General features: G+C 42.6%; 1 protein-coding gene across 6 annotated transcripts in view; it reads right to left on the bottom strand.

The window, feature by feature from the left end:
• The window catches only part of GOLIM4 (golgi integral membrane protein 4), a 102717-nt gene that overhangs the window by 40636 nt on the left and 45974 nt on the right, over window positions 1-16107 (bottom strand). For 3 of the 6 annotated variants that reach the window (XM_038756183.1, XM_038756266.1, XM_038756416.1), the window contains exons 2-7: window positions 9716-9790; window positions 7885-7934; window positions 4312-4365; window positions 2959-3109; window positions 1509-1591; window positions 285-368 (exon numbers count right to left, since the gene is read on the bottom strand). In XM_038756183.1, coding sequence (XP_038612111.1) covers window positions 285-368; window positions 1509-1591; window positions 2959-3109; window positions 4312-4365; window positions 7885-7934; window positions 9716-9790 — 497 coding nt within the window. The remainder of the gene's footprint in view (window positions 1-284; window positions 369-1508; window positions 1592-2958; window positions 3110-4311; window positions 4366-7884; window positions 7935-9715; window positions 9791-16107) is intronic. The other 3 variants (XM_038756344.1, XM_038756575.1, XM_038756495.1) reach the window with 1 other exon arrangement.

Genomic DNA, 16107 nt, shown 5'->3' with positions numbered 1-16107 from the left:
TAACAGAAGAGGGATTCCATTTCCGCCCAGTAAGATAATGCTTCCCATCATTACTTAGAATTTGTCATCTTGGCGCAAAGACCTTAAGGAAGTCACGAGAAATGGTTAGCTTTATTCTCTTTTCATTCCATTAGCCGCACCCCATCAAGCATGCAGGTTTTGTGAGAAGGATGTCACCTTAGTCCAAGAAACGTACCGGCAAGAGATTGACTTGCAAAGGGTCGCATGCACAAGAGCAGTTCATAATATTAAAAAGCACAAACGAGAGCTGCCACCCTTCTAACCTGTGCAGCAGCTAATGCGCTCTTGTGCTCTTCCAAAGTCACTACAAGTTGGTCATGCTCGGAGAGTAAATTCTTATGCTGTTGCTACATAAAAAAGAAGTTTACAAGTTCAGCTTTACAGTCCGAAGCAAATATCTCCTGGATCGTGTGGCCTGGCTCCCACGTGCTCGAGTCTTAATGAAGATCGTGAGCCCCGCAAGGGACAGAGACCGTGCTTCATTTCCACCTGCGCACTCTATCCCAGTGCTTAGTACAGTGCTCTGCACACAGTACGCATTTAGTACATCTATCCCAGTGCTTAGTACAGTGCTCTGCACACATTAAGTGCTTAATAAATGTTATGGCTACACGCGGACCAACAGCGTGCAGAGAGGGTGCGTTTGGCTTGAGTCGTACCACTAGGCTGTTTGCACGATATCAGATCTGCCGGAAAACAGCTCCATCAACAGGCCTCTAATCTGCAGCTCCTTTTTAAAAATCTTTAAGTCAAAGTCTCTAAGTTACCAAATCATAAGTGGAGAACACCCTAGGTCGAGAAGAATGTTTTCAAAATTCTTGAAAAAGTTGTAGGAGCAATACAAAGTTTAATTTCCATTCCTGAACTCCGGAACCAAGAAAATGAATGTTCCCTCCCAGCAAAAAGATGTTTTGTCCCAGTGGCAGTGGACTGTTATGTGCCTATGATCACCACAGCATCAATATTCAAAGCTATTTGGAAAAAATAAGAATATACGAGGACTGTTTCTCTCTGCAAATAAAGAAGAACAGCATAATGGATGTTCCTTTAATCCTGGTTCTGAGATGCGGCCTTCAGTAAGGCTAAGATAATTTCCTGAAACAGACCACTAATTAAGTCAGTTGGGAAATTTTACTAGGTTTCCTAGAAAATAAATAGAAAGTGAAAGATAAAGTGTAGGGTACAACAGATACCTGAATAATACCTTCATTCTTCCATTTCCCTCAAACATCCACACTCAAGTAGTGACCAGACTATCATTTTAGAGGACTTTTTGTGCCGCTCTTTAAATTAATTTTTACTCCTCACATCTCTTGAGTATATTTAGAAATCTTTCAAAGATTTGCAGATAATCAAACTGCAGTTATGAAAACCAGAGCGGGTGTCAGAGTCACTGCATCAGAGTATAGTTACAAAGACGTCCAGTGGAATACCAAAAATGCCAGTAGGATGTATTGAACTGCTTTTTCACTTAATGGAAAAGTTACCTTCACATCTTGAAGCTGGGTATGAATATCCTGATGGGCTTTTCTCAGCTGTCTATTCTCTTCTCGCAAATTGTACACCGTTTCTAATTTTTTAAAAGAAGTTACACAAAGTGAGGCTTTAGGTATTTAAGATTTACAGCTGAAAAGTTATAGTATCAAAATTAATACAACAAATGCATATTCTGAGCCCTATTCTGTCAATCAGTCCCTCAATCAATGGTATTTATTGGGCACTTATTGTGTGCAGAGCACTACACCTAACCATTAGTGAAAATACAATAAAGTCGGCAGATGTGATCCCTGCCCACAAAGAGTATAATAATAATAGTTCTTGTTAAGTGCTTACCATGTGCCAAGCACTGTTCTAAGTGCTGGGGTAGATACAAGTTAGTCAGGTTGGACACAGTCCTGTCCAACACAGGGCTCACAATCTTAATCCCCATTTTACAGACGAGGTAATTGAGGTCCAGAGAAACAAAGTGACATGCCCAAACAAAATGGGGATTAAACACCTCTATCCACTAAGCCATTCTATATTATACAGTCCGTACTAAGTACTAGGGTAGATACAAGATATCAGTTTGGGCACAATTTTAAGGCTAACAGTCTTAACCCCCATTTTACAGATGAGGTAACTGTGCCCCAGAGAATTAATCATATTTATTGAGCACTTACTTTGTGCACAGCACTGTACTAAGAGCTTGGGAAAGTATAAAACAATGAAATTAGATATGATCCCTGCCTGTAACAAGCCTTCGGTCAAAAGGAAAGCCAAGGGACTTGTTGAAGTAACAGAGCAGAAAAGTGGCGGAGCAAGGGATTAGAACCCAAGTCCTCTGATTCCCAGGCCTGTACTTTTTCCACTAGGCCATGTTCCTTCTCTTAGACAAGGCATTCACTTCTTTGGGCCTCAGATTCCTCATCCGTAAAATTCAATCCATTTTCTCCCTCCTACTTAGCCTTTGAGTCCCTTGTGGGACAGGGACTGTGTCTGACTTGATTACCTTGTCTCTACCCCAGAACTTAGTAGATACTAATTGCTTCACAAATAAGTTATTATTATTATTATTAAAGCCACTGTCACTGACCCCCACTGACCTCTGTTCTCAGCTAGCCTGCCTCAGGAGTCGGGCTAGTTAGAAAATGGAAGCAACTTACATGACTGGTTCAGACCCAACATTCAGAGAGCCATTTATCGATGATGTGATGATTGAGAGAAAAAAAATCAATGACCATATCAATAAACAAAGGTCATTAAGGATTGGGAATGAGACTGACTAAACCCAACAGTGAGGTCGAATGCTGAAGACGAGGCAAGCTGTCCAATACAAAATTGTATGCTGAATGTCAATGTCGCCACACTAAACGAAGAGTTTACTGGAGAAGTGTTTAAAGTACCATTACGAGGCATGTCTTTGTAGAAAGTGGGTGGACAGAGAACTTGAAATACCTTTAATTTTGGACAGCTCCTGTTCTTTCTCTTGCTGGAACTGTAAGTATCTCTGCTTATGATCACTAAATGTTCTCGTGAAATCATCGCCTTGTTTGCGATGTTCCTCCTCTAGGTTGCTGTGCTGTTTCTTCAGTTCTTCATGTTGACTCTGAAAATGCCAAATTGGGTGAAGGGCAGTTAGTTCTATAGCAGCAACAGGGTGGAGTTTGGCATCATTTTCTGCAAACGTGACTCCCCTCTGAGGGTAAGATGGGGTGGGAAGAGAGCAAAACAACAAGACAAAGTAAAATAAGCCAAGTATGAAGCTTTGCTTCTCCCATCCCTCTTAATGTCAGTGCAGATCGCTCATACTAACCCTCTGCCACTGTTCTCCACTGCTATTTATTCTCAGATTTACACTCTCAACTTTTTGTCATGAAGCATTTCTGGGCATACCAGAGATGGGTTCATTTATTTTAATGGTGTTTTATGGCATTACTCCTCTATACTGTGAGCTCATTGTGGGCAGGGAACCAACATGTCTGTCAACTCTGTTATACTGTACTCTCCCAAGCTCTTAAGGGCAGTGTTCTTCACCTAGGAAGAGGTCAATAAATACAATTGATTGATATTTGTTAACGACTTACTATGTGCTAACCACTGTCCTGAATGCTGGGGTAGACACGAGGTAATCAGGTTGGACACTCTCTGTCCCACAAGGGTCTCTCAGTCTAAGTAGGCGGGAGAGCAAGTACTGGATTCCCATTTTACAGATGAGGAAACTGGGGTACAAAGTTAAGTGACTTGCCGAAGGTCACACAAGAATACAAGACTAAAAGGCACTGCTTACATATCACATATCATAGACAGAAAACACTAAGGACTCAGTGGGCGGAATGGTCATTTTCATGCCTTGAAAAATGGCATTCTGTGAAAGGAATTTTCATTTCTGTTGACTTCAGAGAAGTGCTAGATCCTACTTCTGACATTTTTAACATGGAAGGAGAATCTGTAAACAAACTCCTTTTCTACATACTAGATAGGAAACGTACAATTAGCCACCACTGAAAAAGTCCCAGAAGAGAGCAGTACAAATAATTACATTAGACAGTTTAATTTATAAAACAAATAGAGAAATGCATATATTGTGTCAAAATGATGACTAGGAATTCTAGCCATGCAACATTTTCTATCACTTTTAAATTTTATGTTAGATTTCCATGCTAATCAATCTTCCATAACATTTCTTTAATCTCCTAACAGTGTGGTACAATTAATTTTATGAAGTTACAGCTAATTCAATACTTCATTCACAAAGAACAATCAAATTTTTGGAAGGTTTTTCAAAAGGCTTTTTTTCTTAATACTCACTTTCAACATTTGATGCTGTACATTCAATGCACTATATCTGCTATTGGAATCTTGCTGTAAAATTCAAAGAAAATGGTTAACCTGGGAGGAATGAAATGCATTCTAATTCTAAACTCAGCCTAAAACTTTCACTTTCAGAAGCTAAACTGGATTCAGCATTTGAAAAGAGTGGTTCTGGAATTCTATTTTTATTTCAGTTTGCAGTATACCAAAATAATAGGATGTCAAACACCAAATCGAAGGACATTTGTAACCAATCCTAACTTTCTTTTCCCCATCCCCTAAATCTTGTGTCTTAGCGCTGGCCTTGATTTTCACGTTTGACATATTACTTGAATTAAAAATCTCATGGTTTCCTCCTATAATTACAATTTTCCAGTAAGGAATTTATATCATTAGTCACACAGCCTCTCTAACAAAGAGTGAGGAAATACAATTGGGAAATAAATGGTAAGGAGTAACTGAGTGGATGGGGACCATTTAGGATAAGAAATGTGTTTACTAACCTAATTCTTCTAAACTACAAAGATCTTTCTATTATTAATTCTAATTGAAGGAATGACTAGTTATTACCACGGATAATTGGTACGTGTTTACCTTAGGCATTCAATAGGTAACTACTGAAAGACTGATTTGACCTGACAAGTCTGAAGATTTTCTGGGGGGTGGGGGTGGTGCACTTATCTTGAATTTTCCCTGATACTAGTCTTAGGCTATAGGGAGTGAAGTCTGAGACTGCAATGACTGTAGCTGCCGGGAGAGAAGTGAGATTCCTGTCATGTCATACCAGCATCAGGAGGAAGAGAAGGCAAAAGATGATGAGAAAGACGATGAGAAAGAAGATGAGGAGAGGGAAGAGAGGAGGAGGAGAGGGAAGAGAGGAGGAGGAGAGGGAAGAGAGAATGAGGAGGAGGAGAGGGAAGAGAGGAGAAGGAGGAGGAGGAAAGGGAAGAGAGGAGGAGGAGGAGGAGAGGGAAGAGAGGAGGAGGAGAGGGAAGAGAGAAGGAGGAGGAGGAGAGGGAAGAGAGGAGGAGGAGGAGGAGGAGAGGGAAGAGAGGAGGAGAAGGAGGAGAGGGAAGAGAGAAGGAGGAGGAGGAGAGGGAAGAGAGGAGGAGGAGGAGAGGGAAGAGAGGAGGAGGAGGAGGAGAGGGAAGAGAGGAGGAGGAGAAGGAGAGGGAAGAGAGGACGAGGAGAAGGAGCGAGAAGAGAGGAGGAGGAGAAGGAGAGGGAAGAGAAGAGGAGGAGGAGAGGGAAGAGAAGAGGAGGAGGAGAGGGAAGAGAAGAGGAGGAGGAGAGGGAAGAGGAGAGGGAAGAGAAGAGGAGGAGGAGAGGGAAGAAAAGAGGAGGAGGGAAGAGAAGAGGAAGAGGCGAGGGAAGAGAAGAGGAGGAGGAGAGAGAAGAGAAGAGGAGGAGGAGAGAGAAGAGAAGAGGAGGAGAAGGAGAGGGAAGAGAAGAGGAGGAGAAGGAGAGGGAAGAGAAGAGGAGGAGAAGGAGAGGGAAGAGAAAAGGAGAAGAAGGAGAGGGAAGAGAGGAGGAGGAGGAGAGGGAAGAGAGGAGGAGGAGAGGGAAGAGAGGAGGAGGAGGAGGAGAGGGAAGAGAGGAGGAGGAGAAGGAGAGGGAAGAGAGGAGGAGGAGAAGGAGAGGGAAGAGAGGAGGAGGAAGAGGAGAGGGAAGAGAAGAGGAGGAGGAGAGGGAAGAGAAGAGGAGGAGGAGAGGGAAGAGAAGAGGAGGAGGAGAGGGAAGAGGAGAGGAGGAGGAGAGGGAAGAGGAGAGGGAAGAGAAGAGGAGGAGAAGGAGAGGGAAGAGAAGAGGAGGAGGAGAGGGAAGAGAAGAGGAGGAGAAGGAGAGGGAAGAGAAGAAGAGAAGGAGAGGGAAGAGAAGAGGAGAAGGAGAGGGAAGAGAAGAGGAGGAGAAGGAGAGGGAAGAGAGGATGAGAGGGAAGAAAGGAGGAGGAGAGGGAAGGGAGGAGGAGGAGAGGGAAGAGAAGAGGAGGAGGGAAGAGAGGAGGAGAGGGAAAAGAGGAGGAGGAGGAGAGGAAAGCTAGGAGGAGGAGGAGGAGAGGGAAGAGAGGAGGAAGAGAGGGGAGAGAGGAGGAGGAGAAGGAAGATGAAATAACAAAAAGCAAAATAAAGTGGAGGATGACAAAGAGAAAAGGAGACTGAAGAGGAGAAGAAAGAGTTGGGGGAAGCAGCTTGGCCTAATGGATAAAGCATGGTACAGGGAGTCAGAAGGACCTGGGTTCTAATACCAGCTCCACCACTTGTCTGCTAGGTAACCTTAAGCAAGTCACTTCACTTCTCCGTGCAACAGTTAACATCTGTAAAACAGGGATTAAGACTGAGAACCATGTGGGACATGGACTCTGTCCAATCTGATTAGCTTGTATCTACCTCAGAGCTTAGTATAATGTCTGGCACATATTAAGACCTTAACAAATACCACAAATAAAAGGAAGGGGAGAAGCAAGGGGAGGAGGAGAAGAGTACTTGTTAAGCAGCTAACTGTGTGCCAACCACTGCGCTAAGCTTCGGGGCAGATACAAGATGGACAGGTTGATACAGGCAGTCCCTGCCCCACAGGAAGATCACAGTTTAAGCAGGAAGGAGAAGAGTATAGAATGTCTACTTTAGATTAGGAAACTGAGGCAAAAAGTGACTTGCCCAAGGTTACAAAGACAAAGTGGTAGAGGCGAAATTTGCACCCAAGTCCTCTGACTTCCGGAGCTGTGTTCTTTCCAATAAACCATGCTGCTTCCTGCTCTACTTCCCAGTATCTGGGAAAAATACACGAGAAACCAACTTTTCATTCAATATAGAATACCGGGAAAACTTGGACACTTCAATGCTTGGGCCTGGCTGCTAACTGCTTCGGGAGGTTATGAAATTTGTCTAATTTTAAGTCATTACTATCTAACTCTCTCTTCCAATTTGGGTCTGCTACTCCTGTATTCATTCATTCATTCGAATCTATTAAGCGCTTCTACATGCAAAGCACTGTACTAAGTGCTTGGGAAAGTACCATACAACACTGAACGGTGACATTCCCTGCCCACAACGAGCTCACAGTCTGGGGGGAGAGACAGACATCAATACAAATAAATAAAATTACAGATATATACTGAAGTGCTGTGGGGCTGGGAGATGGGGGAAGAGCAAATGGAGCAAGTCAGGGCGATGCAGGAGGGAGTGGGAGGTGAGGAAAAGTGGGGCTTAGTCTGGGAAGACCTCCTGGAGGAGATGTGCCTTCAATAGGGCTTTGAAGGTGGGGGGAGTAATTGTCTGGCGGATTTGAGGAGGGAGGGTGTTCCAGGCCAGAGGCAGGAAGGCCAGGGATCAGCGGTGAGATGGAGGCATAGTGAGAAGGTTGGCACCAGAGCAGCAAAGTATGTGGGCTGGGCTGCAGAGAGTGAGAAGTGAGGTGTGGTAGGAGGGGGCAAGGTGATGGACTGCTTTAAAGCCAATGGGGAGGAATTTGTATTTGATACGGATGGGCAGGGACTGTGTCTGCTCATTTTCAGTTTATCTGGACGACTGATTCTTTCACTGAAATGACACCAAAATACAACCAACTTACCCTTCCTTTATTTAGAGTTTCTTGTGCTTCTAATTTATAAACCAGAAAATCTAGAGGAAACATATTAGGAAAGAACACGGAAATCTGTAAGGACCAAGTACACTTTCTTCAATTTAACAAGCTCCAACTATTCATTAAAACAAAAATGATCCTTAAGCACCTCTTAAAGCATAGCTAGGAAAGTTCCCCAGTGAACACTAAGGAGGAAAGGAAATTAGAGACATCTCGGGAAGATTTATCCAGCCAGTGGGCTACTGAATGCAAAGCATGTTCTGAGACCATTTTCCTCCCTTTCTTCAAACCTCTAAGAAACAAGAAAAGCACAATTACCACAAAATGGGTCCTGTAATTTCCTTGGTGACTTGACTTTCACAAGAGGAAAAAATGAAAAACCAGCCTCAGCACTGCATGATTTTTTACATTCTGGAGGAATCACTAGATGGCACCGTAAAATCGTTCCAGATTTGGAGGGAAAATTCCAAATTGGGTTATCAAACCGTTTTCCTGCTTTTTAGGTGTTATTATTATCCACTACGTGGCACCATAAAACGAGGACCATGATTTATTGGCAGGGGACCAAGAGTTGTCAAAAACCTAACTTTTTTTGCACTTTGTACATTTTTACCAGACCAACTAAATTAATCATTACTTCAGTACAGTGGCTGAATTCAAAAGAACTTTTCTCCAAAAAATGTGGTGGAAACTTTTATTATTTCTTGCTTTGGGACATGTAAAATTTTACATTTTAAAAAGCCTCATAGTAATAGTGCTGCGGAAAAGTTGAAGATGCATAATTTAAGTGTGAGCTACAGCAAAGGCTGAAGCCACAAAGCAAAGGTTAGTTACAACAATCACTGTGTAAGGGAATGCCAGCTGTACTTTAGAGACCACCTATGGATAGCTTCTCAAAGTCACTGATGACAACTTGGAGCCAAAGAGCAGATGTAACACTCACCATTCATTCAGTCTATTTATTGAGGGCCTACTGTGTGCAAAGCAGCATACTAAGCGCTTGATTAAACACCCACCCATCCACATATGTACAGTACTTCCCCAATTGAGTACTCAAATGACCCTGAACAACTATAGTTACAAAGGAACAGAACAAATTCATTCAAGCGTATTTCATTCCATTTTATTTATTAATAATAATAATGATGGTATTTGTTAAGCGCTTACTATGTGCAAAGTAGAGCACTTAGTACAGTGCTCTGCACACAGTAAACGCTCAATAAATACGATTGATGATGATGCAAAGCACTATTCTAAGCGCTGGGGAGGCTACAAGGTGATCAGGTTGTCCCACGGGGGGTTCACAGTTTTAATCCCCATTTTACAGATGAGGTAACTGAGGCACAGAGAAGTTAAGTGACTTGCCCAAAGTCACACAGCTGACAGTTGGCGGAACCGGGATTTGAACCCATGACCTCTGACTCCAAAGCCCGGGCTCTTTCCACTGAGCCACGCTGCTTCTGTGTGCAGAGCACTGAAACATGTCTTTCAACTCTTATGTTAAACTTTCCCAAGCACTTAGTACAGTTTCTCTGCACACAATAAGCGCTCAATAAATACCATTAATTGACTTGCACACAGAAGCTCAACATTGGCATCAACCCAAATTTTATACAACACAGATATTCATTCATTCCATCGCATTCATAAGCACACAATTATATACATATATAATAGCACACCTCAATACAAACACCACAAATGCATTTCAGAAATTATATACTTTTTGGTGGCCTATCCTAGGCAAAACAGGAGAAAATATCTGAACGGTTTGTAAATACGGAATTGCAAAAATATAACGGAATGAAAAATACTTCACCTTCTTTAGCTTTTTTGTGTTCAAGTCTTTCCTTCTGTAAGGATTTTTCTAACCTTGATCTGTGTTCGTAGACAACTGAAAGAGGGGAGAATAAACAGTTTCAGATTAAAACTAGGGAATTCCACAAGAAAATGAGTATACTTACCAGACTGGGTTGGACTTCATAAATTCAGGATGCCCCAAATCCATTTATCGCTTAGTACAGTGCTCTGCATGCAGTAAGCGCTCAATAAATACGATTGAATGAATGAATTTATGATAGCTGATGCTTTACCATTTGTGGAAAGTGGCCCGATTGTTATGTTGTACTCTGCCGAGCGCAGAGTTCAGTACTTTGCACAAAGTAAGCGCTCAATAAATACGATTGAATGAATGAGCAAGGAGGAATCAAAAGATGCTGGAAATAGCCTCCTGGTTCTGATTATCTGTTCCAAGTCCCACTGTGGCAACGACAGTCCCGGTAATTATCCGAGTCACCTACAGCATCAATTCCAGACCAAAGTGATTCACAGTTCTAGTATTTTCTACAGTTTTGGCTGTTTTCCCAGAAAATTCAAAAAACAGAAGGATGTTCATTTTTGCTACCACTCTGGGAACACATCTGTCTCCCCCTCTAGACAGGGAGCTCGTTGTAGGCAGGGAACATGATTACCAACTCTGTTGTACCCTCCCAAGCGCTTAGTACACTGTTCTCTTGGCACACAGTACGCACTCAACAAGTACCACCGATGAAGATGATAACCCGAGGGAGGAGACTTGGTCTCCCAGAAACTCTTGGCTCTAGGGAGTAACACCACAAAATAATAATAATAATAATAATGGTACTTGTTCAGCACTTACTATGTGCCATGCTAAGTGCTGGGATGGATACAAGTTAATCAGGTTGGACACAGTCCCACACTGGGCTCATATCCTTAGTCCCCATTTTTTTTTTTTTTTTTTACAGATGAGGCAACTGAGGCACAGAGAAGCTAAGTGGCTTGCCCAAGATCACTCAGCAGGTACGTGGCAGAGCCAGGATCAGAACCTAGGTTCTTTCTGATTCCCAAGCCCATGCTCTATTCACTAAGCCATGCTGTTCCTCACAAGCTTCTTCTCAGAAGCTTCTGCTTAGTACATCTGTACTAGTGTACTGCTTCTGAGAAGCAGCATGGCTCAGTGGAAAGAGCCTGGGCTTGGGAGTCAGAGGTCATGGGTTCAAATCCGGCTCTGCCACTTGTCAGCTGGGTGACACTGGGCAAGTCACAATTTCTCTGTGCCTCAGTTACCTCATCTGTCTTAAATGGGGATTAAGACTGTGAGCCCCCCCGTGGGACCACCTGATCACCTTGTATCCTCCCCAGCACTTAGAACAGTGATTTGCACATAGTAAGTGCTTAACAAATGTCATCATTATTATTATAATGTTATTACTATTTAACATTTGAAGGAAAAATATTATTTTCCCTTCAAGGCCCTACTGAGAGCTCACCTCCTCCAGAAGGCCTTCCCAGACTGAGCCCCCTCCTTCCTCTCCCCCTCCTCCCCCTCCCCATTCCCCCACTTTACCTCCTTCCCCTCCCCACAGCACCTGTATATACGTATATATGTTTGTACATATTTATTACTCTATTTTACTTGTACATATTTATTCTATTTATTTTATTTTGTTAATATGTTTTGTTTTGTTGCCTGTCTCCCCCTTCTAGACTGTGAGCCCGCTGTTGGGTAGGGACCATCTCTATATGTTGCCAACTTGTACTTCCCAAGCACTTAGTACAGTTCTCTGCACACAGTAAGCGCTCAATAAATATGACAATGAATGAATGAATTATAATCCTAGTATCTGAGTTCCTTGCATGCAAAATAATTCAATCATTCATTAGCATTGAATGCTTACTACTCTTCTAATAATGATAATAATAATAATAACAATTATAATAGCAACAAGTAATGGTAATAATAGTAATAGTAAGTTAAACACTTATTATGTGCCAAGCACAGTACTAAATGCTGGGGAAGGTACAAGGTAATTACGTCCTCCATGGAGCTCCAAGTCTAAGGGGAGAAGTGAACAGGTACTGAACTCCCCATTTTCCAAAAGGGGAAACTATAAGAGAAAGTACAACTCAAAAAGTGGTGCCATCACTGTACGCAGTCATTCCTTCAATCACATTTATTAAGTGCTTACTACATGCAAAGCACTGAACTAAGCACTTGGGAAAGTACAATATAACACCAAAATACAATATAACATCAGACACATTCCCTGACCACAGTGAGCTGACAGTCTAGAGGGGAGCTCACAGTCTGCTCTAACATTTTCGCCAAGCTAGGGAAGAAAAGACACGGCACCATTCCTCCAGTAAATTGTTAACTCCTATTTGGAGGAAATGTGTTTTTCTTCTGGTGAACTCTCTCAAGCGCTTAGTACAGTGCTCTGGGCACAGCACTCAATACACAGCACTGATGAGTTGAAATGATACTATTTCAAAAAATGGTATCACAGGGATGAAGTTGAAAGGCTGGTTGGTGATCCCACAGGCCACATGACATCACTCATTGGAATATTCAAACATTAGGTATACCTGGATAAATGTTAATCAAGAGCAATTTGGATATATAAGTTTGTAAAGCAGAAATGCTCCATTCCCAAAGCTTAACTGCAGGATTACCAATTAAAATAGGCTGAACAGCTCCAAAGTACAGGGCACCTAATGAAGAGCATGGGGAATGTTTGCAAAATACATTCATCTCGTTAAGAAATTACTTTCTTCCCAAGGCAAATAATATCGCTAATCATCCTTCCTGAAAAAGAATTCACAGCATCATACATTTCTTCACTTGAAAATATACGACTATGAATCCCTGTAAATACAAAGCTCAAAGACCAAAGTACTTCAAAACTCATCTTGGAAGCATATTGTTCCACTAGGTTCCCTGAGGCTTTGGAAATGAAAACTCAACAGGATCCCAGGAGTGGGGAAGAGAAGGAAAGGGAGCAAGGGGGAAGGGAAAGAGACATAATCAACCCAATCAGCCAAAATCAAAGACAGCGTCACGCTGTCCTGGACTTAGTTTGCATTTTCATCATCAATAACCTGGTTGACGCAAGAGACACTGGGCTCTCCAAACTCCTGAGTTGTCAGGTGGGTGTCAGACAGATTACCCGGGAAAAGTCATACGGAACGGGAGAAATCATCAGTAGAGAAAGAAGGAAGGATTGATGGTGGGTAGAACACTTTGGGAGGAACTACAAATAGCACAGATGTAAATAGGAATGGCAATGTGTGTGATAAACGAAAAAGGAGAGTCAGGATGCTGAATTAGGACTCAGGATGTAGGCCACTGTCACTTTATTCTTGGCACTAGCGAGAGCCTTTCTACTGCCAGGTGTCCCCGACCTCGACTGCACATCGAGCTAATGAAAAATGTTAGCTCTTTGCGGAGCAGGGCTCTTTGCAGAGGGTCACGGATGCCTGAAGCTGGAGGAAATGGGAAGCGCTGCGGCGGAGTTAAAGAAATGGGGATTATTTAGTCTGGAGAAGAGAAATTTGAGAACGATTTAGTAAGGTCGGGCTATCCATCTCCCGGGGGCTGGCAAGAGAAAACATTCTTCAGTGGCAGACGGAGGAATACGAGCCAGGTCAAGCTGGGTGGCCAGATACGTTTGACATCGGGAAGAAACGGACCGTTCAAAAAACAGGGTATTAGAAAGTTTATAGGATTTTTCTAACTTGGATGTTAAGTAATGAAAAGATTATACGTTTAGCCGAAAGTATCTGGATTTTCAGAGGGGGCTTGCTGCTCAGTTAAACCTTTCAATTGATTGTTCTTCACTCTGCCCTCTCAAAAGCCCATCCCAGCAGCTGGCCGGCTCCCACCCTCTCCCCATTTCCACACTCATCCCCCCAAGGAAACCTCATCCCTGCCCTGAACCTCAAAGCCACCCTCTTTCTTCCCACGATCCCCCCGCACCTCCAACCTGAATCCGTCCCATGTGGTTTGCTCTTTTTAAACCTCGTTCTTTCACCCTGTACTTCCCTGCAGCACAGTCGATTAATCACGGCATCTGTTAAGTCCCTACTGTATACGCCAAGCACTGTACTAGGCGCCTACTGGAGGAGGGAGTTTTCCAACCGAACTTTGAGAAACTTAGTGAAAAGAGCACAGGTCTCTCCTCTGACACTTCCCACTGTGTGACTTTGGGGAGGTTACTTAACTGGGGGTACAGACCCAAGTGCAACCGTGACACAGAAGGGAAAATAGGGTGGGGAGATGAGTTTAGTCATGGACGGCTTATAGGTGATTTGGCCAGGGTCACACAACAATCAGTGGCATTTATCGAGCACTTATCGTGAGCAGAGTACTGTACTAAGCACTTGGGGAAGTACAATATAACAGTGTTGGTAGACTCATGCCCTGTCCACAACGAACTTATGATCTAGAGTTTACAGCAGGTAGGTGGCAGGACTAAGATTAGACGCAAGTTCCCTGGACTGCCAGGTTTGTTTGATTGGTGAACACACACACACAAAAAAAACAAAAAACAAAAAACAGGACAATGAATCAATAAGAGCATGGGCCTGGGAATCAAAGGACATGGGTTCTAATTCCAACTTCACTACTTTCCTGCTCTGTGACCTTGGGCAAGTCCCCGACTTCTCTGGACCCCAGTTTCTTCATCTGTAAAATGGGTTTTTCCCTCACCCTTAGCCTGTGAGATCCCATATGGGACAGGGACTGTTCAGTTCTGCTTGTATTCTGTTTACCTCAGCACATAGTTCAGTGCTTGCCACTTAGTCAGTGCTTAACAAATACCACAATTAATCCATCAATAGTATTTAATGAGGGCTGTGTGCAGAACAATGTACTGTTTTAGAAAAAAGTGCAAGTCATTTGCTTTTCTCCCTGAATATTTGAGGAAAAATAAGGGATGTGGTTAGGCAAATGGACTGTGGAACCATCTTACCTAGAGGGGTATACACGGAAAAGTGCCCATCTATGGTGAATGCCTTAAGAACATCCCTCAAAGTAGCTTCTAACATTATGATTGTAAGATAATCAAATCAAAGGAGCACTGTTGCCTAGTGGAAAGAGCAGGGGCCTACGAGTCAGCGGGCCTGAGTTCTAATCCAGGTTCTGCCATTTGCCTTCTGGGTGACCGTATACAAGGCACTTAACTTCTCTGGGCCCCAGTTATTTCATCTAAAAACGGGGATTCAATATCTATTCGCCTTCCTAGTTAGACTGTGAGCTCGTGTGGTACAGAGACCACATATGATATTGTTGTTATTATTACGGCTGATTAGATATTGGTCAACCCTCCAAAAGTCCAAGGGGTGGGGGGGATCACATTTTTTTTTTTTTACAAACGAAATCTTGTACATTAATTTTAAGAGTTCCTGTCACACAGTGAGTTATTCTCATATTTCATCAGAATGATACACACAATTTTCATGTAAGATGAGATATAGAAAGTAAAATAGACTATAAATAATAAGCTTTGAGAAAAATGATCTTGGCAGCTATGAAAGCAGTTTCACAGCTCTCAACCCACAAAAAGCAAACAGACATACAAAAATGGTTTTGTTGTAATTCCTCTAATTGGCATCCTCCAGGCTTTTTAGTGAGTGATTTATCTCAATGGTGTCTCTGTTTCATTTAGAAACAGAATTGCTAATCTATCCTTGTCACCTATCTCCATTTTCTATTTATATTCAACTGTCAAGGGCATCAGTCAAGATGAACTAATGTTGTAAAGAAGACTCTGCAACAAAACAGTGCACAATGAATATTCTAAGTCACCAAGTAAATGGCACAAAAAATTAATTCACTATTAATGGTTCACCCTCAGCAACCAAGATCTTTAATGCAGAATTACATGGCCGAGGGAGAAACATCAACTTGGGGAGCGGTCCCTTCTACAGCACATCTGTAACGTATGGGTTCTTCCCAGCCAACTGAAAAGGAAACTACCATTTTCTACTCAATTGGGAGTGGACATTTTTACAACGAACACCTGCACAAAATTTATCATTTCACTTCTAGATATATGCTTGTCATCTTTGAACGATAAGTGATCGCGACAACCATAAACTCAGTGACATCTACAGCTTTATACAAATCAGGGAAGCAGCATGGCCTAGTGAAAAGAGCATGGGTCGGGAGTCGGGGACTTGGGTTCTAATCCCAACTTCTTCATTTGACTGCTGGGTGACCGCGACAATAAATCACTGGTAGTTATTGAGCACTTATTCTGCACTTATAAATGCACTTGGGAAAGTAAAACACAATAGAGTCAGTAGACAAGTTCCCTGCTAATGAGCTTACAGTCAAGAAGGGAAGGACATTAACATAAATCAATCAATCAATCATATTTATTGAGTGCTTACAGTGTGCAGAGCACTGTA

This window comes from Tachyglossus aculeatus, chromosome 1, assembly GCF_015852505.1.
Source record: "Tachyglossus aculeatus isolate mTacAcu1 chromosome 1, mTacAcu1.pri, whole genome shotgun sequence".
NCBI lineage: Eukaryota > Metazoa > Chordata > Mammalia > Monotremata > Tachyglossidae > Tachyglossus > Tachyglossus aculeatus.
Note: the sequence above shows the minus strand (reverse complement) of the source record. Positions and strands in the feature narration are given on the sequence as shown.